This window comes from Chiloscyllium punctatum, chromosome 16 (assembly GCF_047496795.1).
Source record: "Chiloscyllium punctatum isolate Juve2018m chromosome 16, sChiPun1.3, whole genome shotgun sequence".
Classification (NCBI taxonomy): Eukaryota; Metazoa; Chordata; class Chondrichthyes; order Orectolobiformes; family Hemiscylliidae; genus Chiloscyllium; species Chiloscyllium punctatum.
Genome location: NC_092754.1, coordinates 39924044 through 39949707, shown reverse-complemented (window position 1 = coordinate 39949707; position 25664 = coordinate 39924044). Strand labels below are relative to the sequence as shown.

Genomic DNA, 25664 nt, shown 5'->3' with positions numbered 1-25664 from the left:
CAAATGAAGCAGTAAACTTCATTACTTTCAATCAAATGGAATGTGAATATAACAGACATCTTTGGAATAATGAGTTTTTGTAAGAAAAATGGTGAAGAAAAGATGTTATGAACAATTTAGAAAATGGATGGTTTGGTTAACTTAGTTGCTTTATCAGTGATGTTTTTGTGTGCACGTCTTGCTCTTGCGAGTAGTTGTGGTAATGCAAAATATTTTTTTGACCTGCTGTTTGTCCTACCAATCTGACATTTCAACATTTGCAAAATATTGATGCAATATATTCAAGCACAGCCATTTTTGTGGTTGGTTGACAATTCATAAAAGAAACTGTTTTCCTGGCTGACAACAGAGGAAAAAAACTTGGATTTACAAAGCACATCCTATAACCTTAGAGGACGCCAAGATACTTGGTAACCAATGAAGCACTGTTCATTGCAGCCATTATTGAAATGTAAACAAGTTTAATCAAACAGCAAAAACAAACATTGCATAGCATGAAATGAATTGACCAGTGTCTGAATTTAGGGATCATGGCCTTGCTAATTTCTCTAAGGACTTAATTGTCCAATTGGAATATTTCTGATTGATCTAAATATGACACTACCTGAGGTAAATATTTAGAAAACCTTTTTCCTGTTGGTGACCATTCATGTTGAAGCTTTTCATTATTTGTTGCCCAGTACCTCAAATCTATGCAGGTTTTGGTATTTATAGTATGCCTTCCCCAGTCTTAAAAATCGCACAACACCAGGTTATAGTCCAACAGGTTTAATTGGAAGCACTAGCTTTCGGAGCGCCGTTCCTTCATCAGGCGGTTCGGGGAAGTATAACATTTTAAAGCTGTCTGATTGGAATACTGTCCGGGTAATCCTTTGTTGTTCCAGCTACAAAAAAGGAGCTGTTTCTATCTGTGTCTTCAACATTTTTCTCTCTTGGAGATGGTTATCTACTGTTTTAAGACAACTAGGATTCTGCACTTCTTATTGGTAATAAGAGAAAATGACTGTTCTTCTCAAACTAAGTCTTGAAGCTTGAATCCCACGCATGTAAATTGGATGATCTTCCACTTGGAGAGGTATAAATTTTGGGCTTATGCCCGAAACGTCGATTCTCCTGTTCCTTGGATGCTGCCTGACCTGCTGCGCTTTTCCAGCAACACATTTTCAGCTATAAATTTCAATGGGCTGGTATCCCAGAATTCCAGGTTAATGGTCTAGAGCCTTGGGTTTGAATGCTGCTATAGTGAATGATGAAATTAAAATTCACTCAAAAAGCTCTTGAATAAAAAGCTTGCATAATGGAATTGTCATTAAAAAAACACTTGTAATTCACTAATGTTCATTAAGAAACTGCTATCCTTGTCTTGTCTGGCCTACATGTAACTCCAGATCCACAAACTGCTGTCCAGGCAGTTAGAGATGGGTAATTAATGCTAGCCTACAGACTAAACCCTCATTCGTTGAATAAATTTAAAAGTTAACTTCCCGATACATGGGGTCCTTGCTTTATGAACATTTGTACTTTCTCTCATGATTTCTTGGTGATACAAGGGTATAATTTTAAACTCCCAAGAAATTTACATATCCTGGACTTAACGAACTGCTGCTTTACGTTGTCCTGCATTGTGTTCCAACTTGGGTGCAAATTGACTTGCGAGTGGACTGCAGAATGGAGCCTACTTGCAGTCCGGGACTGCCAGTATTGAAATTTGTTTGCCAAGTTATGCCATTCCGATTGTTCACCTTTTTGTAGTTTTAGGTTCCCATCTGTACCTCATGCAATGCTGCCAAACTTGGTGTCAAATATGTCAAAACAATTATGGCTACTGAGCAATTAGGTACCATTTCATAGTCAGAGCAAAATAGACTGATTCAGGAAACATGATTTTACACAAGTGAAAGATTTGCTGAACTGCAGAATTTCTCTGGCTGGAGGTAAGTGTGCAAATCATTGTCCTGGGGTTTTGTTTTTGGTTTTGGTTTTTTGTTTGTTTGCTTGGGAATTGTTGGTTTCAATGGCATTATCTAATTGTCAAACTGTTGGAAAGGGCATTTCGGCAAAAAGTAGAAAATCTGGATGAAAGACCTCACTTAGAGAACCTTTAGGCTATTTCTTGGAATGGCAGTTGAGGACAAAGCAGCCGACCAAAGGTTATATTGTTTAGTTTAAATGCTATGGAAGCACACCATAGTGAGTGTTGTGTTTTAGTGATTTCGATTTGGGTTCCAGAGTGCGCTCTCAGCAACAACTCTGCTTTAAAATATTTCATGGAATATGAATGTTGTTGATAAAGCTAGCATTCATTAATTTTTACTTACCCTTGAGAAGATGGTGGTGATTTGTTGTCTTGAACTGCTGTAGTCCATCTGGTATAGATACCATATATGCTGAAGGAAAAGTCAATTTTTTTAAAAGGTTTTTTTAAAAAAAGTTTTGTTTTGAAAGGTTGAATTTATGGGTTCAACTTTTACATGGATACTACTTTTGAGGGGCTGAAATGTATGCTGTTGTCCAAAATACTGTATTGTTAGCAGAAGCGCAAATTATCTCTAAACGAGTAAAGAAAAACCTTGCAACAAATTATGGTAATTACCAAATAAAGACATAGAAACAAAAATGAATTAGTAAGCTTTTATTTCTACATACAAAAAGTGAGGTAGAAATATAATACAGCTTTAAATTACAAATACATGGTACATCTTGAGCATGTCAAAGATTGCTTTTGTGCAGTCTTAGTTCTCTGCTGAAGTACTAAGTCATGCCTTCTCATGCCTGAAAATCTGAAATTCTTTTCTCCTTTGATTCATTTCATGCATGGATTTGGAAAGCTTCTCAACAAACACCTTTTTCATTGTAATAATTTTCAAGTACCCCCACTAAGCAACTTTTTCTCCAGTTGTGGCCGCTTGCTAGGTTTACCTCTGTTGGCACACTTTTGTTTTGGCATTGCCTGAAGTTAGTTTGATATCTTTGTCCAGTCTCTCAAGTTTCTCCGAAACCTACAATTCTCTTGCTGTTACATGGTTATTTGTTGTCTTATCTTAGAATCTCTGTAACTTCAATAACTTTCAGTTTAAAGGCTGCTGTATTTTTTTTCCCTGGAGGACATTTCATCACAAAATGAAGAAATTTCAAAACCTCAACTGAGCATATCTGTATTCCATGAGTGCGACAGGGGAACTGAGCTTAGCTGAGCTACACACAAAAGGAGTTTGTCACCTGACTCTGACCTGATGCGTCTTAAACTTTCATGCCAAATTGGTGTGAATCGTTCATCAAAACATAACAAAATCCATTTCCTCGTTGTAACATTTATGAACATGATGATACGTTGACCCTCAACTGTTGATCTGTTATCTGTGAAGAACTAGAGCTGACCTTCTCAAGATATATATGGAAAATTCTAAGTTCTTTAGCCAAAGATAGGGGGTTGACTTCTACATGAGATCGACTTTTACTTGAGTATATATGATGTATTCAATGTTAGTTTACAGGAAAAGAGTTCCAGTGTTTCGATGGTGAATGAAGTGACGTAAGTCATTGTAGTGTTTGGCTTGAGTGGAACTTGCAGGTGGTGGTGTTACCATCCATCTGCTGACCTTATCCTTCCAGCCAGTAGAATCCACAGGTTTAGAAGGACTGTTGAAGAAAGCCTTGCTTGCTTTTGTTGTCAACTTTGGTAGATGGTGCACATGACTGATACTGTGTTGATGATGAAGAGAGCAATTGTTTATGGTGAAGGATTAGATGCTGGTCAAGCTGACGGCTCTGACCTGTTTGATCCCCATCTCTGGTGCTAAATAGATCTTGGCATGTTTTCTGTTCCTGAATGCTAAATTGTTCATGCAGATGTAACAAAATCAGTGCTATTTGGATTTGAGCTATTTTTTCCCACAGTCATGATCTCCGTTGCTTATTAGAAAGTACAGATTTTGAGATATTTTTGGTTGCTCACCTCAGTAGTGAGGAAATAGATCGGTTAAAATGTTTCTGTCTTAAGTAATTATCAGCTTTAGATTTTGGTATTAAACACATTTCTTCACTTGGAAAGCAATATTGTTGCATTTAATAGATCATGAATGTTAAATCCATTCGTGAGACAATACTTGCTTTGCCTCCTTTTACAGATAATTTTCATGCATTTCACCCTCAAGATGTTGATTTCTTACTGGTATGATCTCTTTGGCAGTGATTTTAGTGTTTAATCTGACTGCTCAAAGCCGGACTTGAATCACTTTGGCATACTGTAGTATTAATTGGCGGTTTTGTCTTGCAGCACAAATCAGGGAGTATAGCATTGCACTTATAATTAAGCTGCTGCTCATTACCTGTAATATCCTCTGCCTGCGTATTTTAAAAACCAAATTTACTGCCTTAAGTCCTATCCTCAGCTGCTGAAAGGTATGACAATGGTGGGCTGATGTATTTGCATGAGCCTTGTAAGGAAAGTGACTCATGTAACCTTTTTATTCAACTCAAAAGCTTATCGATAATTTGGCAGTTCTAGTACTCACTGCAGATGGTGGGCATGTTCCTACAGTAAGGAATGTGAGATATAAATCCATTGGATCCTAAACTAAAAGAGTTTTGCATGTTGTTATCACAGGTATCCCTTTGTATTACAGAGTCATAAAAGTTGTACAGCACAAACCCGTCCATACTGGGAACGTAATCCCAAACTAAACAAGTTCCACCTGTCTGCTCCTGTCCCATATCCTTTTCAAACCTTTCCTATTCATGTCTTTTAAATGTCTTTTAAATGTTGTAATTGTACCCACATCCACCATTTTGTCAGGATGTTTTATTGGACAAAATTTCAGATATTAGTAAAACCTACCTTACATACTAAACAGTCTTGTTTAAAGCTGATCTATTAATTTGGTGTGTTTTTCAGCACCAAGTTTGTTAGGCTATTTCTGCCTCTTGATCATAAACTTAGAACTCTGCTAAATTTTCAAATTGCACCGTGCAGCTTGAAACCGAACAAGGCTGGCCCAGGGTTTACTTAAAGGTTGACTGTAATACCAGTGTAACAATGATTAGTTAAAGTAATGAGAACATTGTATTAATTTATGGGTGCAAATTTCTTCTAGTAGCATGTGAACAACACCATCTGGCTCACTAATGTCATTTAGGGAAGGAAATCTGCCATCCTCACCTGGTGTAGCATATATATGACTACAGAGCCACAGTAATGTGATTGACTCTCAACTGCCCTCTGAAAATGGCCGAGCAAGCCACACAGTTGTATCCGTTGTAACAAAGTCTCAACAAAGAAGTGAAACCAGATGGACCACCTGGCATCAACCTCGGCACCGGAAAAGGCAATGGCAGCAAGGGCTGTTTTGATCATGCAAAGTCCAACTTTGTAACAATTGGGCCCAAGTGCCAAAATTGAGAGAGCTATCTCACAGACCAATCAACAGTCTGACATAATCATATTCGCAGAATCATATCTTGCAATGACCCTAAACCACCATCACCATCTCTGGATTTGTCCTGTCCCACTGGCAGGATAGACCCAGCAGAAGTGGCAGCACAGTAGCATCCAGTCAAGAGGGAAATGCCCTGGAAGTCCTCAACATTGATTCTGGACATGAGGTCTCATGGCTTCAGGCTAAATATAAGCAAGGAAAGCTCCTGCTGATTTGCCACCTACCTTGGCTAATAAATCAATCGTCCATCTTGAACAGCACTTTGAGGAAGCACTGAGGGTGGCAAGGGTGTGTAATGTACTCTGTGTGAGGGATTTCCATGTCCATCAACAACAGTGGCTTGGCAGCAGCACTACTGACGTAGGACATAGCTGTGAGTCTAGGTCTGTGGCAATTGGTGAGGAAACCAACCAGAGGGAAAAATATAACTTCATTACTGATCTGTCTGCTGCATATACATCTGCCTGTGACTGTAAGAATGCCACTTTGCAATCCTTGTGGAGACAAAGTCCTGCCTTCAAGTTGAGACTCAAAGCGCGTCACAGGACAAACTCTCTGAAGTTGGAGTCATGCTTGGCACATACAAAGATGGTTGTGGTAGCGAGTTTTAAGAAGACTTGCAGCACGGGTTGAGGTTCTGGTTGCAGGTTTGCTCGCTGAGCTGGGAGGTGTGTTTTCAGATGTTTCGTTACCAAACTAGGTAACGTCATCTGTGAGCCTCCGGATGAAGCACTCATGGCATGGCCCGCTTTCTATTTGTGTTCAGGTTTCCTAGGGTTGATAATGACATTTCATGTTGACATAATTTCCTGTGGTGATGTCATTTCCTGTTCTTTTTCTCAGGTGTGGTAAATGGGAGCTCCGTCAATATGTTTGTTGATATAGAGTTCCAGGTGGAATGCCATGCTTCTAGGAATTCTCGTGCATGTCTCTGTTTGGCTTGTCCTAGGATGGATGTCTTGTCCCAGTCGAAGTGGTGTCCTTCCTCATTTGTATGTAAGGATATTAGAGAGTGTGGGTCATGTCTTTTTGTGGCTAGTTGATGTTCATGTGTTCTGGTGGCTAGTTTTCTGCCTGTTTTTCCACTATAGTGTTTGTTACAGTACTTGCAAGGTATTTTGTAAATGATATTAGTTTTGCTTATTGTCTGTATCGGGTCTTTCAAGTTCATTAGCTGCTGTTAGTGTGTTAGTGGGTTTGTGGGCTACCATGATGCCAAGGGGTCTGAATAGTCTTGGCAGTCATTTCCGAGATGTCTTTGATATAGAGGAGAGTGGCAAGGGTTTCTGGCTGTGTTTTGTCTGCTTGTTGGAGTTTGTTGCTGAGAAATCGGCGTACTGTGTTCATTGAGTACCCGTTCTTTTTGAATACAGTGTATAGGTGATTTTTCTCTGCTCTGTGTAGTTCCTCTGTGCTGGAGTGTGTGGTGGCTTGTTGAAAAAATGTTCTAATGCAGTTTCATTTGTGGTTGTTAGGATGACTGCTTCTGTAGTTCAGTATTTTGTCTGTATGTAGTGTTTTCCTGTAGCTGCTGTTTTGAAGTTCCCCATTGGCTGTTCGCTCTACTGCGACATCTAGGAATGTTGTTTTCCTCCTTTTTTAGTGAATTTTATGCCAGTGCGAGTATTATTGATGGTCTTGATGGTTTCCTCTAATTTGTTTCATTTAGTGATGACAAAGGTGTCATCTATGTAGCAGACCCAAAGTTTGGGTTGAAATGTTGGCAGAGCTAGAATCTCTGCATTACTGCCTCTGCTAAGAACCTTGATATCAGAGATCCATGGGTGTTTTTAATGATGTGTCTGTAGGCTTTGTTGAAGGTGAAGTGGGTGGTAAGGCATAGCTTCAATAGCTGGATGACGTTGACCTTGCTGGTGTTGGGTGTATGTGTCTTTGGTTCTTCTCATAATGTAGTTGGTATTTACTTGGCTAGGTTGATGTAGATGGATGTAATCAGGGTTGTTACGTCAAAGGAAACCGTTATTTCATCCTCTCCTATCTTGGTGTCTTTGGTCTTCAGGAGTGGATGGAGTGGTGTGAGTATTTTACAAAGTGTTTTAGTCTTTGGTGTAGCTCCTTGGCCAATCTGTTATGATTGTGGTGGTTGAGTTAAGTCAGCTTCAAGGTGTACGTCAATAGGAGTTCTTCAGGATTATTTTCTAGATCTGACCATCTTTATCTGATTCATCAATGACCTTCCCTCCACCGTAAGGTCAGAAGTGTGGATGGTCCCATGAAGATTACACAATGGTCAGCACCATTCATGACATCTCAGATACTGAAGCAGACCACGTTCAAAAGTAACAATATCCAGGGTTGGGCTGACGAGTGGCAAGTAAATTTGCACGACACAAATTCCATGCAATGACCATCTCCAATCAGAGACAATCTGACCACTGGTGGGTGACATTCACTGATGTTACCATCACTGAACCCTTGGGTTATCGATATCCTTGGGGTTACCATTGACCTGAAACTCAGTTGCTGTGTTTATGTGGCAAGATTAGTTATGAGAGCAGGTTAGGAATGCTGCAGCAAATAACTCACCACCTGACTCCCCAAAGTCTGTCCACAATCTACAAAGCACAAGTCAGCAGAGTGAAGGAATCCTTATTTAACTGGATGGGTGCAGCTCCAACAGCGTTCAAGGTGCTAGACACAATCCAGAAGAAAGCAGTCTGCTTGATTGGCACCATATGTACACACATTCACATCCTCCTCCACCAATATTCAGTACCACCAGATATTGTAGTGTATCTATAATATACACTACAATAGAAAATTCACCAGAGATCCTGAGACAACATCTTTCAAACCTAAAATTACATCCATCTAGAAGGACAAAGGCAACAGATTCATGGGAACACCACCACCTGCAAGTGACCCTCCAAGCACTCGCCATTCTGATTTGGAAATACGTCACCATTCCTTCAGTGTCAGGCCAAAATCCTGGAATTCCATCCTTATGGGCATGGTGGATAAATCTACTGCAGGTGTTCAGGAAGGCAACTCGCCACCACTTTCTCAAGGGAACTAGAGGTGGGCGATAACTTCTGGCCAGCCAGTGATGCACATGTCCCATGAGTGGAAAATAGAAGTCGCAGTCACCTGTTTGCACTGTGAACAGGGAGACCACTCAAAGTGGAGATTATGGAAGCTTCAAATGTGGGCATAAGGGGAAAAGTCTCTGCTGGTTGATGAAATTCCTGTCACAAAGGAAAATGGTTGTAGTTGTTGGATGTCAGTCATTTCAGCTCTAGGTTTCCATGCAGAAGTTCAGGATAGTGTCTTATGCCTAACCATCTTCAGCTACTTCATCAATGACATTCCCTCCATAATTAGGTCAGAAGTGGGATGTTCACTGATACTACAATGTTCAGCACCATTGGCGACTCCTCGGTTATTGAATTAGTCAATGTTCAAATGCAGCTAGACTTTGACAATATCCAGGTTTAGGTTGATGAGTGGCAAGTGATATTCATGCCACATGTACCAGGCAATGACCATCTCCAGCAAGAGAGAATCTGAGCATTGGCACTTCACATTCAGTGACATTACTATCGCTGAATCCTCCACTAACAATAACTTTGGTGTTACCTTTGACTGGAAACTAAACTGGACTCATTACATGAATGCTATGATGGCTAGAGCAGTTAAGAAGCCAGCAATCTTGTGATGACTAACTCGCCACCTTATTCCCCAAGTTTTCCCACAATTTGCAGGGTGCAAGTCAGGAGTGTGATGGAATACTCCCCACTTAACTGAATGAATACAGTGCCAGCAACAGTCAAGAAGTTTGGTCTTGGATCACGTCAATCAGCCCACTTGATTGACACATCCACAAATATTCACTTCCTCCACCACCAAATGTTTAGTAGAAGCAGTCTATACCATCTGCAAGATGCACTGAAAAAATTCCTGAAGGCTCCTGACATCACCTTTCAAACTGTCATACTGCTACCCAGACAGGCAAGGGTATTTGTGGCGATAACGCCACCTGCAAGTTCCCCTCTAAACCACTCATCATCCTGATTTGTAAACTTTTCACCATTCCTTCAGAGTCGGTGGGTCAAATTCCTTGAGCTGCTTCCCTAATGGCATTATGGATCTGCCTTACACCAATTGGATCTCGGCAATTCAAGAAGGCAGTTTTCCACAACCTTAATCAGGGATGGGCAATAAATCCTGGCCCAGCCAGTGACACGATCATCCTATGAATGAGTAAATAAAAGGGGTGAACACCGCTTTCAATCAGTAAGATATGAAGCAAGTGGGTTAATATTTAGTGAAGTAATGCGTATTATAGTGGAACCACTCTACTACTCAGGTTGTTACGATCTCCATAGAAATGAATAACGTCTGATAAATTTAGACTTCGGGTTAATAGCTGAACAGCAAGATTTTCAAACATGTATTGTACTAAACAGACTAAAATCTCGATTGACTCAATATTATTTGCTATAGTAGGCAACTTCTTTAATCTATGGAACAGAACCTTTTAACATATTTGGAAAAATATCAAGTTTGTATTACATTGTCCTTTAAGTAGACATTTAGTTGTCCAAAACTATTCTCTGCTTTTGAGGGTTCACTTCAAGTATTTTTATTTCCCAGCCTGGAAACCTTTTAATCTTTTAATCTAAGAACTGTGCATGATAGTGAGTGCCACCCCCAAGATGTTATCCAAGATCCAAGATGTTATCCTGTTTTCCAAATGCCAGTATGCTGATTGTTTGTTTTTCAATATTTTGTGCATTATTACTTATCAACTGCTCTCTTTACCAAATGATGTGATTTGACTAATCTTCATAGAGCTATTCATTTTTTATATTTCTCTCTTACGGGAGGTGTGCGTCAACTGCTTTCTCCTTCACAAGGTATTGGGAATAGTGTACTACAGTTAGGAGATGAAACCCCCATTAAGATTGAAGGAAAAGAAATTAGGGAATAGCTGATTGGCATAAAGACAGTGTGACATTATTACCTGTTTGTCATACAAATTTACTCAATTGGCTTTAAATACTTTTATTTGTGAGCTTTTTGTTCCCGGATGTTTTCTTCTTGTCTTCAAAAGCAATTTTTCTAGGGTTAAGAATCGGGTAATTCAGCTGTCTGTGTATTTTTAACTAACTTTAACAATGATGAAGAATGACAAAGAGAAATGTGATCAGCTGATGAATGAAAAGGGAACTTAAAGTTATTTTGATAAAAGCAAGTGCTTCCAGCTGGGACTTGTAACAGAATGTCCCTGCAGCATGGTTCTGCTGACATGTAAACATCATGCACTCTGACCCAATTCATTTTCACCCGGTTGTTTACTTATTTTTAAGATGTTATTGCTTTCTTGGTTTTCATGTGCATACTGAGAGCTCTGTACTACTTTTTGGTGAGGGAATTAGTAAAGTAGGCAGTGGAGATAGTGCTTTCTAAGAATAAAATCCAAGGGGCTATCTTTCCTTCCTCTTTATCCTCACCTCAGTGATCCATGCACTGGCCATCTCCCTGAGATTAATTAAATTTGCAGTTACTTCCAGAGGTGTCTCCATCTTCCTTTTAAACAGAAAGGAAGTGGCACGTTCCATGAATTTGAGAAAGGGCCCCTCTTGGACTGTGCAAAAGGGTGGTTAGAGGTTGTCTGATCACTAGTAAATTCTAGGGATTTCCCTTTTTTTGGACTATTATTAATGGAATAGTTTCTTGTTTTGAAGCTATTGAAGTAATAAACATGTTAGGACATCAGTTTCTATTGTATTGCTCATCTAGCTTTTTGTTTCATTTGTCTTCATTGTTATAACAAAATTAGCTATTTGTTTAATGTTCCACCTGTATTCGAAACACAATATGATTGTACAATTGGATGAAAGTTGCAGTTTATAAATGAATTTATCTTTGATAAATAATCAAGGATTGGCAGGTGAGTCTGGACAGGCTAGCAGTTGGAAAATAGTTTGTGACCACCAGTTCCAACAAACTGTAGGTACTGAGAAAGAATTGACACTTGATCCTGAAGCAGTCATACTGGACTCAAAATGTTAACTCTTTCTCTCTCCAAAGATGCTGCCAGATCTGCGTTTATCCAGTATTCTGTGTTCATTTTTGACAATTCTATCTCCTATAAGAAAGATTAGCACATCCTGGCGATGGTGTATATGTACTAGATTTTGGACAGCAGTATTGTAATGTGCACTTTACATAACTACAACCAATATTGTGTACAGGCTAGAAAACAAATGCCATGATGTGGAGGTGCCAGTGTTGGACGGGAATGGACAAAGTCAGAAGTCACACAGTATAAGTGATAGTCCAACAGGTTTATTTGAAGTCACGAGCTTTTGGAGTGCTGCTGTTTCATGAGGTGAAGTGACACACATGAAGCTCGTGACTTCAAATAAACCTGTTGGACTAAAACTGTTTGAGCTCCAATTTAGAAGATAAATAGCAACAGTAATGTTTGTGACGTGTCTATATTTTTAAATAGGATTATAATGTCTGGAAATCTTGCAGTATAGGTCCAGTCAGGCTGTGATGTTCGGATAATTTAATTCTGTTGGTTGTGCTATAGATTAAATTTTCCTGAGAGTAGTGTGTTACTACACAGTGGACATTCAGCAGACCACTTTGAGAGGAAACCATTAGCAATGACTGCTTTGGTTGGATTAGTGTGTGTTTGTGTTGAGCTTTGGGTAATTATCTTTGTTCTAAATCGCACTCAAACTGTGAACATTATCTGATTGTACTGATTAAGATCCATTTGATCTGTTTAATGCTTCTTGAGCATTTTAATGTTCTATTAAATTAAGGATCTGTTTGCATTTTTATATCAAGCCCTGTTTCCTTTATGCAGGCTGCCTTCCAGTCTGGCCAGAATGCAGCTCCTCCTCCACTTGTATACTCTCAAAATCCACAGACAATGACTACACAACCACAGACCAGACAGGTAAGATGCGTCTGGGGAATGCCACTCCAGAATGTGACTTAATTTCGCATTTAAAATTGTGGTTGAAAAGGCATGCTTTTGGTGTAATGCATTTATTTTGAGTGCTTTCCACAGCAGAATAATTGCCAGGCTGTCAATGAACACTGTGCTGTTAACTAATGAGTGTAGTTAACAGAAGTAGCTGTGCCATATTTGCATAGAAACTGGTTCGTATCAACAAAGATGAATAGTAACATTTCTCCATTTAAAATTCAATTTTAAAGTAAAATGCAGCAGTAATATAAACATGTTTAGAATGTGCTGAGTTATTTATTCCGAACTTAGTCCAAATAAGAGTTCATGAATAACAGTTTCAGTTTATTAAAGGGAACAATTCAAACATCATTGAGAAACCATGATGATGATGATAGAACAAAGAAAATTTACAGCCCGGGAGTAGGCCCTTCAGCCCTTCAAGCCTGAGCCGATCCAAATCTGTCTGAACTGGTCACCCAATTCCTAAGCATCTGTATCCCTCTGCTCCCCACCTACTCATGCATCTGTCCAGATGCATCTTAAATGAATCTACTGTGCCTGCCTCTACTACCTCTGCTGACAATGCGTACCAGACGCCCACCACCCTCTGTGTGAAGTACTTGCCGTGTGTATCGCCCTTAAACTTTCCACCTCTCACCTTGAAACCGTGACCTCTCGTTATTGAATCCTTCACTCTGGAAAAAGCTTATCTCAATCCACCCTGTCTATACCCTTCATGATTTTGTAAACCTCAACCAGGCCCCCCCTCAATCTCCTTTTTTCTAAAGAAAACAAACCTAACCTATTAAACCTCTCTTCATACCTAGCACCTTCCATACCAGGCAACATCCTCATAAACCTTCTCTGCACTCTCTCCAAAACGTCCACATCCTTTTGGTAATGTGGCGACCAGAACTGTACACAGTATTCTAAATATGGCCGAACCAATGTCTTGTATAATTTTAACATGACTTGCCAGCTCTTATACTCAATACCCCATCCAATGAAGGCAAGCATACTATATGCCTTCTTGACCACTCTATCCACCTGTGCAGCAACCTTCAGGGTACAATGGACCTGCGTTTCCAGATCTCTCTGCCCATTAACTTTTCCCAAGGTTCTTCGGTTCATTGTATAATTCACTTTAGAATTAGTCTTGCCTAAATACATCACCTCACATTTGTCTAGATTGAAATCCATCTACTACTTTTCCGTCCAACTCTCCAGTCTATCTATATCCTCCTGTATTCTTTGACAGTCCCTTATGCTTTCTACTACTCCACCAATCTTCGTGTCATCTGCAAACTTGCTGATCATATCAACAGAACCATCTTCCAGATCATCTATGTATATCACAAACAACAGTGGCCCCAACACTGACCCCTGTGGAACACCACTGATCACCTTTCTCCATTTCAAGAAACTCCCTTCAACTACTACTCTCTGCCTCCTGTTGCTCAACCAGTTCTTTATCTACCTAGCTAGAACACCCTGCACACGATATGACTTTACTTTCTTCATTAGTCTACCGTGGGGAACCTTCTCAAAGTCCATGTATATGACATCAACAGCCCTTCCTTCATCTATCAACTTGGTCATTTCCTCAAAGAACTCTATTCAGTTGGTAAGGCACGATTTACCCCACACAAAACCATGTTGCCTATCAATGATAAGCCCATTTTTTTCTAAGTATAAATAGATCCTATCCCTCAGTACCCTCTCCAGCAACTTTCCCACCACTGACATCAGGCTCACTGGTCTGTAATTACCCGGAATATCCCTACTACCCTTCCTGTACAGGGGGAACAACATGAGCAACCTTCCAGTCCTCCGGCACCTCACCTGTATTTAAGGATGCCACAAAGATATCTGTCAGGGCCCCAGCTATTTCCCCTCTTGCCTCCCACAGCAACCTCGGGAGGGTTTCATATTCCTGGAGGAGAACCCCCTCCAAAAAAAAGTTTTTGGAAAAGGTGGAACATGTACAAATAGGACGGTCTGCACCTGAACCATGTTGGGACCAATGTCTTTGCAGGTAGATTTAATAGTGCTGTTGGAAGGCATTTAAACTAGTCAGGTAGGGAGAGGGGACACAGGATATCAATGAAACAGAGTCATATGCAACAACAAAGGAAGCAAGTCCAAAGTAAGTTCAGTTATGAGTGTCCAGAGAATGAGGCAAGTCTAGATTGTCTTTACTTTAATTCTGGGAGTGTAATAGGTGAGACTGATGAGTTATTGGTGTAGACTAACACATGGAAGTATGATATTGTTGCTACCACTGAAGCTTGGCTAATGGAAGAGTTGGACTGGCAACTCAACATTCTGGGGTATAAGATCTTTAGGCGAGACAGAGGAAGGTGTACAAAGGATGGCACAGTGCTCTTAATTAAGGAGTCAATGACTGCAATAAGGAGAGATGACCTCTTGGAAGGGTCCTCAAATGAGGCGTTGTGGGTAGACCTTAGGAATGTTAGGGGACAGCTACTTTACTGAGAGTGTATTGTAGGTCCCAAGAGAGTCAGCGGGAAATAGAGGAGCAAATATATAGACACTTCACACAGGTGTGTAAGTGTAATAATGTAATTATACTAAGGAGATTTCAGCTTTCCCAACATAAATTGGGATAGTCATAATCTTAAGGGTTCAGAGGGGCTGGATTTCTTGAAATATATCCAGGGGAACTTTTCATACCAAAACATAGAAAGCCCAATAAGAGGTGGTGCATTGCTGGATCTGATTCTGGGGCAAGAAGCTAGACATTGTTTGGTGTGACAGTGGGGGTAAATATTTGAGTGATAACGATCACCGCACACCGCAGTTCAAATTTGTTCTGGTCAAGGAAAAAGATAGCCTGCAAAAGACTGCGTTGGATTGGGAGAAGGCAGATTTCATTAAAATAAAGCATGATCTGGCCACAGTGGACTGGGAACAGCTCCTTGTGGGTAAATCTACGTCAGAGCAGTGGGCTGCATTCAAAAAGTAGCTGGGGAGCGTGCATGTCAAACATGTACCCTTTAAAGGGAAATGTAGGAGCTATAAGTTCAGAGAACCCTGAATGTCAGGATTGGGTAAGGAAGACGAATAGGGCTTTTAGCAAGTCCAAAGGGAGCAATTCAACTGTGGCGCTCAAATATCGGAAGAGCAGGAGGGAACTTAAGAAAGCAACTGGAAGAATAAAAAGGGGACATAAAAAGGACTTGTTAACCGGATTAGGACAATCATAGGAGAATCCCAAGATATTTTATAGATACATTACATTAAAGGGACTAGGTTAACCGGGGGAAAGAGTAGGGTCCATTTTGGAACCAAGGGGGCAACCTGTGTGTGAAGCTGCAGGATATTAGAAGGATGCTGAATGAATACTTTTCTTTGGTCTTCATTCTGGAAAAAGGGAAGTAGGTATGGAGTTCAGGAAAAGGGATTGAGGAACTTGCACAGTTTGCAGGTCCTATCGGGCTTAAAAACTGAGAAATCTCTTGGCCTGGATGAATTGAATCCCAGTCTGCTGTGAGAGGTGAGGCAGAAAAAATTTAATTCCTCTTTGGCTTCAGCGGAAGCACCAGAGGACTGGAGGATGGCTAATTGAAGACAGAGATGTGGATGAATTTCTTTTCCTTAGAGGGTTGTGAATCTATGAAATCCTCTACCTCAGAGGGATGGGTCATTTAAGGATATTCAAGGCTGAGATAAGACATTTGTAATCAGTAAGGGAGTTAAGGGTTAGGGGGAATTGACAGGAGTGAAGTTGAGGATTATCAGATCAGCTGTGATCTCATTGCATGGTAGAACAGAACAGACTCAATGGGCTGAGTGACCGATTTCTGCTCTGACATCTTGTTAAATGCTGGTTCACTTCTCTAACCTTTGCTAGCTCCATAACTTGCCCAGAACTACATTACTCCAACTCTGGACTCTTTTCTGTCCCTTAATTCCTTTGGAAATGGTGGCGCCTATCTATTTCGATTAGAAGTGCTGGAATTTCCTCCTTTAATTTGATTTGCCCTCTCTTCTTTTTAGCAAAGCCCTAGGTCACTTAATTTAATAACCCTTCATTTTGATTCAGTGTTAATTTTGTCTCCTATTTTGTGTTGCACGAGGGAAGACTTTCCTGCATAATAGGTGCTGTGTAAAATCTTAGCAGCTCGAACCATTCATTGATCTTCCAGTGTGCTGATTGCTCCAACTCCATGTTGATTGAACTTTTGTTGTGCCATCTCACTCAGTGCCACGTTTAAGCATTTCTCCCAGCTAAGTCACCAGAATTAAATCATTCTAAAATGTCTGTTGAAATGCTAGAAAGTTGGTAATTTTAAAACCTTTTCACGTTTGGAAAATGGTTTGAGTGATGGTACTCAGTCTATGCATAACTTTTAAAATGTTTTCTGTAACAGAAAATTATGAGGGAAACTCAGATTTGGCAGTATCTGTGGAAAGAAAGCAGAATTAATGTTTTGAGTCCAGTGACCCTTCTTTAGAACTGTAAAACTGTGTTTAAAAAAATTACCATGTTTTCTGACCTTATTTTATCTCCAAATTGACACTGACCCTCCTATTCCACGAGCTTCAGCTTTGTTAACCATTCTTTCATGAGGTACTGTTAAGTTCTTTTACTCTTGAGGTTCTTACACACTTGATGCAACTGCAGCCACCAACTTTTGTGAACAAGCAACAAAATTTATTAAACACAGTACAGTACAGGCTTTCTGGAGGAAGCTTTAACATGCACCTCGCAGAGCTTACGGGGTCGAAGCAAAACACACACTCTGAACAAAGGAAACAGTTAAAGCTTATTAAAGCTTGTACAAGCAAGGTGACCCACCCCCAACCCCAGCAGGCATGCGAGGTTAAGTCAAAGTGAGGCACTCAACAAAGAAAGCACATCCCCTTTATATAAGTCAGTCAGCCATGCTTACAGTTACTTTGGCCACTCCCCCACAATCACATGCCACTCAAGACAACCCCAGTCACTGACAGTCACGTGTTACACCAGGAACAATGGCAGGATAAGATCACTTTCTTTAAAGTCTCCAACCAAACTTGCAAGCCTCCCCATGAGGACATTAATCCTAATCCCTTTTGAATATGCATGTCCTGCCCCAGTAACAAAGTCACAAGAATCTGAAGAGCTGCTTCCCACAATGTATATCAAGCTATGATCCCTCCCTACCTTTATTCCTTGTCCTAGATAGTGTGCAACACTGGGAGAAGTTCAGAAAGTCCAACCTTTGAGATCATACTTGTGAAAATCTCCCTATAGGGCCTTGAATACCTTTGGCTCCTCAGTCATTATGCAACCTTTTATGCTATCCCTACTGCCAAGTATTCTGTACCCTCCATGTGGTGTTCTTTATCCTCTCACCACAGAGGTTGCATGCCATTTGGATCTGGGATGATTACAGAAATGTCCGAGCAATGAAATTTCCTATAATGTCTGCACTTCTGCTCTGTGTTGTTCCCTTCAGTCTTTTCCCATTGGTGCTGTGATCTGAGCTGCATCCCTTCAAGGTTTTGTCATTCACAGCAGTTTCCACTAATGAGTGAAGCTTTGTGACATACACATTGAAGAATCCTGCACTTGCTGTCAATTCGCACCCTTTTAGATGGCTACCCATTTACTGTCTTGAACTCTTATTTACCTCTGGGTTGACCACCTTATGGAATGTATGATCCAGGAACCCCTCATTCTCCCTAGCTCTCTACGGTGCTTCTCACTCGGTAAAGATCAGAAATCTTAAACTCCAACTCAAACAGCTGAAGACGCTCAAAGATGCATACCATCTCATTGTCATGAAGTTCCACATAGTTATAGGCAAGAGGTCTCAGCTGCCCATTCTTTAATCTTAAAATCTACATTTTACCTTTTCAAATCTAATTAGTACCTTACTTAAACTATCAGATTTATTGAATGCAGTTGGATCTAAACTGTTAATGATCATTATTCATAACAATCATAAAATCCCTACAGTGCAGAAAGAGGTTATTTCACTCAGTAAGTCTGCACCAGCCCTCCAAAGAGCATCCCATCAGATCCACCTCTGCTAAACACCATCCCCATGCCCCCATATCTGAACTACTACTTATAAAGGTATTTTTCCAAAAGGATCTTGTGAATGTACTTTTCTCAAAAACATGATGTACTCATCCTGATCTTAGAAACTATGTTGAGAACCCATTAGGGCCAGAGCAAGCGAGCAAGTTCAAGGATTGTGGTACCAAAGACCTAGGAAAAAAACAGCACCACGAGTTAGCAAGAGACAGAATGCATGGGCTTGTAACGAAGGTGTTAGCTCCTTCATTTACCTCTTAGTATCTAGGAGTCAGCAGGAAAAAGAAAGGGCCCGTAGGTCAAGACACCTCACCTACACATTCCTGGAGATTGCAGGGCAATTATTTTAGCATGGCCAATCAAACTAACCTATGCATTTTTGGACAGTGGGATGAAACTGGAGCAGCTGGGGGCAACCCATGCAGACACAGGAAGAATGCATAAACTCCACACAGATAGTCGCCAAAGGCTGGGATCGAAGTTGGATTCTTGGTGCTGTGAGGGAGCAGTGCTAGCTACCATGCCATCTATTACTAATTGCACTTGCTGCTAGTACTTAGCCCACCCCTATAAATGAACAACCAATCACCTACCTTCTGTCTAGTGATTGCTTGATTTTTATAATGAATTTGCTCATGCAGTGCACACTCTGTCTTCTGCTGACACCTACTGGCTCTTACTTTCCTGCTGACTCCTTGCACCTTCATTTATCTTGTAATTTCTAACAGTTTTTCTGCAGGCTCATGCATTGTGTCTGTTGCTAACTTATCGTGCTGCATTTTTCTTTCGGTCTTCGGTTCTTTTATCCTTGAGCATGTTCTCTCTGGCTCTAATGTGTTCTCAAAATAGTTTCTAATACCAGGATGAATACATGCAAAAAGTACATTCACAAAATCCTTTTGGAAAAATACCTTTATGATAAGTTCATATGTTTGAATATTTCTCTCCTGCCTTTTCCTAATTGATCAAGTTATCTAATTTATTTATTCAGTATCCTGCTTGTCTGAAGCAGAAGGTGTTATTATCAAACAATGTATCAAATGTCAAATACTTGTCATCAACTGTAGAATTTGCAAATATGGGTGTTTTCTTTGAGAGAATGGGAGCACAAATTTTGAAGTTTGTCATACAAAATTGACACATGTGTACAGAAACAATTGTTTTATCACCTATCCTTCTCATTCAACATGGAATTGTAGTTCAGAAGAAGAAATGGGGCGGCACGGTGGTACAGTGGTTAGCACTGCTGCCTCACAGCGCCAGAGACCGGGTTCAATTCCCGCCTCAGGCGACTGTCTGTGTGGAGTTTGCACGTTATCCCCGTGTCTGCGTGGATTCCTCTGGGTGTTCTGGTTTTCTCCCACAGTCCAAAGATGTGCAGGTTAGGTGAATTGGCCATGCTAAATTGCCTGTTGTGTTAGGTAAGGGGTAAATGTAGGGGTATGGGTGGGTTGTGCTTCGGCCGGGTCGGTGTGGACTTGTTGGGCCGAAGGGCCTGTTTCCACACTGTAAGTAATCTAATCTAATCTAAGAGTTCTATCAGACTCAAAACATGAACTACTCCGCTATTCCCAGATGCTGCTTGACTTGCTGAGTTTCTCAAGTGTTTTCTGGTTTAATTTATTATTGAAAATTGCTTTCCTTATTTTGCTTGCTTTATAACTTTATAATTATCTTTATAATTTTAACACTCTCACTATTGCTCATGTTCATTTAACATCTACAACAAATAAGCTGTTGTCATACTCTGGGGTAAGATATGAGACATAGAGATGTGTGTGTGAACTCTGTTATCTGATCATCCTTGCCTACTTCCTTTCTGTATTGAAATATGAAATTGAGAGCATTAGTGGCTTACCCAAATTCATGAAATGGCCAAATTGGTCGTCTTTTTAAAAGTTGTTCCCTTTTCAATTAGAGCTGAAAAATGTTTTTTTAGCTGGAAAAGCGCAGCAGGTCAGGCAGCATCCAAGGAGCAGGAGGATTGACGTTTCAGGCATAAGCCCTTCCTGAAGAAGGGCTTATGTCCGAAACGTCGATTCTCCTGCTCCTTGGATGCTGCCTGACCTGCTGCACTTTTCCAGCAACATATTTATCAGCTCTGATCTCCAGCATCTGCAGTCCTCACTTTCTCCCTTTTAAATTACCAGTGGTTCTTCTGACATTAGTAAGGCAGACTTTTATTTTTAGAAGCCTCTATCCTAACAATTGTTGTTCTCTCCTGTGTCTTTTCCTTGCTATGATGGAGTTCTGTGGGTGCCAGACACCTAATGGTAACTTGGCTATTCTCCATAACCCTTGCTACTTGACTGTGCAACTCTGCCCATCAGTGGATTGATTGACAGTTGTCAGAGGTGGAAGCTTTGGCTTTATTTCCCCTGATTATTTACATAGGAGTTGTGACCCCAATTGAATTTTTGCCACCATCACTTCAGTATCAGATATTCAGAAATCTTGGGATTAAATAAAGAGCCTTCCTTGTCTGTACGTACCAATTTATTACTGCTGTGCCAGTTAAGCTATCATCACAGAACTTCATTTTTAAAAACATTTTAGTAATAGTTCCAAGTTCAAACCAGTGAGTTTACATTGATTGTGGGTAGCTCAAGTTATTTTAAAAATGGTGCATGTAATGCTCATTGCTTCTGAGCCCCCAACCAAATTGGTAAATGAGGATCTCCAATTTAGTAAATGTTACCATACATTGCCTTTATTTTTCATGCCACAGCTATTAAATTCTAAATGTATCAAAAATACAGGTTACTTTGAGAAATCGTATTAAACACAGTGCAGCAAAGTTAAATACCATTGCATCTAATGAATTGAGGTACTGACCAAATATTTGTTTCTAATTTATGAGAAAAATAATTTCCTGTAAGGATAGAAAATCTTAAATTCTGGTTTGTGGAAAGCTTTGATTTTCTTTTTGTTTAACCTGATGTAATGTGTTTAGTGACCTGAAGTACTAGTATATTAGAACCGTGTTTTAATGCTTGTGCTTTGAGTTTTCTAGTCTGTCCTTGAGTTCTTGCTGACTCTGTGTGCCTTTCCCTTGTGTATTTCTTACTTCTCTTCAGTTCGCAGCAGGGCCCCGGGCTGCCCACCATCAGGTATTTACCCCATTCACTTCATACACCAGATTTTTTCCATTAAAGTTTCGCCATAATGAATAGTTCTAACCTTTCTGATCAAGCAATCAAATTGTTAAAAAGGAAGAGGAAATCCTTTGGTGAAACATCATTTGGTCACCAAAAATCGTTAAAATGTGCTGAATTGAAAACAAATTTCAACTTACAAAAGTTTGCTGCATGGGTCCAGGATGGTGTTCTACCAAGACCCCTTTTGGTCACTAAATTCAATGCTACTATGTTTAGTCCTTTTGAAGCTGCTTTTCAGAATCAAAGATTACTTATTTACATTAACTTTTAAAGCTTTATAAAACTACTGCATTTTTTTCTCCAGTATTTGGTAGAAAAAGGCTTCCTGTTTTCTGACTATTATGTAACTAGAAATTCTGCTGAAGGCGATGAAAGCTTTTCATTTCTTCAATAATTGCGAGCCACTTTTAGAAATTATAAACCAAAGCCAAAAGGACTAAATGACTTGACTCCTCCAGAATTGGCTGTCCTTTTGTAACCCTTTTGCTCCATTAGATCCTTGTCATCCCTCTGTTATTTCTGGTAAAGCAGTCACTACTGTGTCCGTGAATTCATTGACAAAAGCTTGATTATGTGACCAGAAACTCAACTGCACTAGCCACATAAGTACAGTGGCTACAAGAGCAAGTCAAAGGCTAGGAATACTGCAGCGAGTAACTCAACTGACTCCCCAAAACCCATCCATCATCTACGAGGCACAAGTCAGGAGTGCGATGGAATGCTGCCAACTTACCTGCATGGGTGCAGCTCCATCAACACTCAGGAAGCGTGACATCATCTGAGACAAAACAGCCACTTGATTGGTGCCACATCCAAAACATCCATTCCCACCTTCACCAACACTCAGAAGCAGCAGTGTTTACTATCTACAAGATGCACTACAGAATTTTGCTAAAGATCCTCAGATTGCACTTTCCAAACTCACAACCACTTTCATCAAGAGCAATAAGGGCAGCAAATACATGGGAGCAGCACAACCTACAAAATCCTCTGTAAGCCACTCACCATCCTAACTTGGAACTATATCATTGTTCCTTCATTGACACTGGATCAAAATCCTGGAATTCCTTCCCTTAGGGCATTATGGGCTAAGCTACAGGATGTGGACTGCAGTGGTTCAAGAAGACAACTCACCACCACCTTCTCAAGAGCAGCTAGGGACAGTCAATAAATGCTGGCCAGCCAGCAACATTTGCATCTCACATGTGAATAAAAGAAAATCTGTGTGTGGCTTAACCTATTTCATTGCGAAGTCTCCATGTTCTTGCAGGATCAGCTTACTGGTACTGCATGTATTTTTTCCCTATCTCTATGCCACACCTTGAATCTTAATGTTGTTGATTTAACTGGGAGAACATTTTTCCAAAATCAGTGCTGTTTACTTTGTTGCTTTTGCACCCTCTGAATCCAATTCTCTCCTCTTACTGATGAATCTTCCATATTGAGTTTCTCTGGATTTTGGCCTGAACTCCCACTAAATTGATTGTTGTCTTTATGGGACTCTTTACCTCCTTACTGAACATTTCCCATCCTGCTCTGTTGCACGTTCCTCTCCTCAGTTCTATGCTTGCCACTATTGACCTATTCTACTTCAGCATTGTCGCTACTTCCTTCAGAAGTGGCAACATCACGAACATTAAAAAAAACTCAGTGAAACTGTTTGGTTTATAACAATATCTTCACTCTTTTCACATTTCAAAATCCTGAATCATTTCTTTACTTCATAGTTGTCACAGCATTGTTGACCCATTCATCTTTTGCTTGGTCAAATTTACAAGCAATAATTCAATAACATAATCTAGAAATACAATTTTAATGTCTAAACACAGCAGTGATACCCAGCCCTAATCTCACCTTGTTCACTGAATACCTAGGATCCTCTGACCCTAAAACATGGCTGAGAAGGAACCTTTCTCCAGCTGTATACCGTAGTTGGAACAAAATTCAAATTTTTTTCTCATGTGGTTCCTGCCTTTGGAGGCTTCAGCCGATACAGTTTGTACTTTAATGCAAGTCCAGAGATGTCTGAACGTGTTTTTCCAATCGACTTGTTCAGAAATGTTACTACACACCTCTAGAGTGGGTGGGATTTGAACCCAGGCCTCCCAAACCAAGTGGAGTGACAACACCACTGTGCCATAGGCAGGCTAACAGCATTTGGTCCAAAGTTTTGCTCCTCCTCCTCTTCCTCCCCCTCCTCTTCCTCCCCCCCCCCCCCAAACTGACTAAGATTGATTCCATCTATTTCTAAAAGATTGCCCCTACCCAATTCTGCTGCAGAACTCCTGATCCATGTCATTGTTGTCTTGATTGATTTTCTCTGCTTCTAGTCTCCTGACTTGTATTGTCAGTGTCTCTAGCCAAGTGTAACGCCATTGGATCTCTGATGCTTGAGTTAGCAGAGTCCTACTAGTTTATGCAGGCCAGGCAGCATCCGAGTAGCAGGAGAATCAACGCTTCGGGCATAAGCCCTTCTTCAGGCTTATGCCTGAAGCGTCGATTCTCCTGCTCCTCGGATGCTGCCTGGCCTGCTGCGCTTTTCCAGCACCACACTTTTCAACTCTGATCTCCAGCATCTGCAGTCCTCACTTTCTCCTACTAGTAGTTTATCCTTGCCTCAGGCAAATTATTGCAAGATCCTATTGTCCTACCTGAGCTCAGTAATCTCTCGTGTGCCTGTTCTGCAGCTCTGACACCTACTGGTTGTTCACTCTGTCTACTTCACCCCTTTTTAAGTTCTTTGAGACACCTTGCTTTATCGGTTGAAGTTCTTGAGCTAAGCTCAGCTGCTTTAACATTTACATTGAGTTAAACTGCTTTCTAAAAAAAGTTCTTTCATGTAATTTTACACATCTCTCCCAAGCTTTGTTTGCATCATCCAATCTTTCCTGTTACCCAGTAAAGCAGGTGTACTATAGGACAAATCAACTTACATTTATACATGATTTTGAGATGCCGGTGTTGGACTGGGGTGTACAAAGTTAAAAATCACAAAACACCAAGTTATCGTCCAACAGGTTCCAATTAAACCTGTTGGACTCTCACCTGGTGTTGTGTGATTTTTAACTATGTACATTAATCCAGTGTCTCTAACATAATTAAAGGCGCTTCACAGAAGCATTATAAAGCCAAGTATAACACAAACCCACATAAGACAATATTATCTCCAAAGCCCAAAATCTTGGTTAAAAAAATGAGTTTTGAGGAGTGTTAAAAGGAGGTAAAATGAGGTAGAGAAGTGGCGAGACGTAGGATAAATAAGTGATGTGAGAGATGTAGTATGGACATGTGAAAACTAACACCGTGCCTTTGGATGATGTCACAAAAGTCAGCACTTGGATGAGAATTCAAAGAGTGAAGATATGAGAGTTTATGCAGCATGAAGAATCACGAGAATGATAAAATGGTTACTGCACGTGAAGGGAGATCACAGCTCCTAATCAACTCGCTGCTAATGCTTTGCACATCCTTTCCCTGCAGTTCAGAAAATGGTTTTCTTCAGTGACTTATCAAGCTCCCTTTCAAAGGCAGTTATTGTATCAGTTACAGTTGTACTCTTTGGCAGTGTATCCCTGATTTGCCTTCCATAAAAAAAGTTTCTGTCTCTCTCTTGCATGTGTGCATGCACGTTCTTTTGGCCAGTTTTAAAGGGCAGACGAATAAAGAATCACTGATCCATCCAACCTTTCCCACACAATTAGAATGATGAAAAATGATGTGATTTGGTGGATGAGACTTGAACCAGTTAAGTGCAATTCCACCCAGCTTAATGACCAAGGAGATGTGCTGGAGAAGGATGCTGAGGTTAGCTGTGACATAGGCTGCTGACATATTGAGGTAGATGACAAGGAAGATAACCTGTGTCGCAGGCATAGACTGACAAGTCATTTGAATGCTAATAGAGTCATAGAGATGTACAGCATGGAAACAGACCCTTCAGTCCAACCCGTCCATGCTGACCAGCTATCCCAACCCAATCTAGTCCCACCTGCCAGCACCTGGCCCGTATCCCTCCAAACCCTTCCTATTCATATATCCATCCAAATGCCTCTTAAATGTTGTAATTATAC

At 40.4% G+C, this 25664-nt stretch overlaps 1 protein-coding gene across 23 annotated transcripts in view; it reads left to right on the top strand.

The window, feature by feature from the left end:
• LOC140487166 (eukaryotic translation initiation factor 4 gamma 3-like) overlaps positions 1-25664 on the top strand; it is a 354817-nt gene that overhangs the window by 163341 nt on the left and 165812 nt on the right. For 20 of the 23 annotated variants that reach the window (XM_072586763.1, XM_072586783.1, XM_072586762.1 and 17 more), the window contains 2 exons: positions 12280-12372; positions 21514-21546. In XM_072586763.1, the coding sequence (XP_072442864.1) occupies positions 12280-12372; positions 21514-21546 (126 nt within the window). The remainder of the gene's footprint in view (positions 1-12279; positions 12373-21513; positions 21547-25664) is intronic. The other 3 variants (XM_072586771.1, XM_072586780.1, XM_072586776.1) reach the window with 1 other exon arrangement.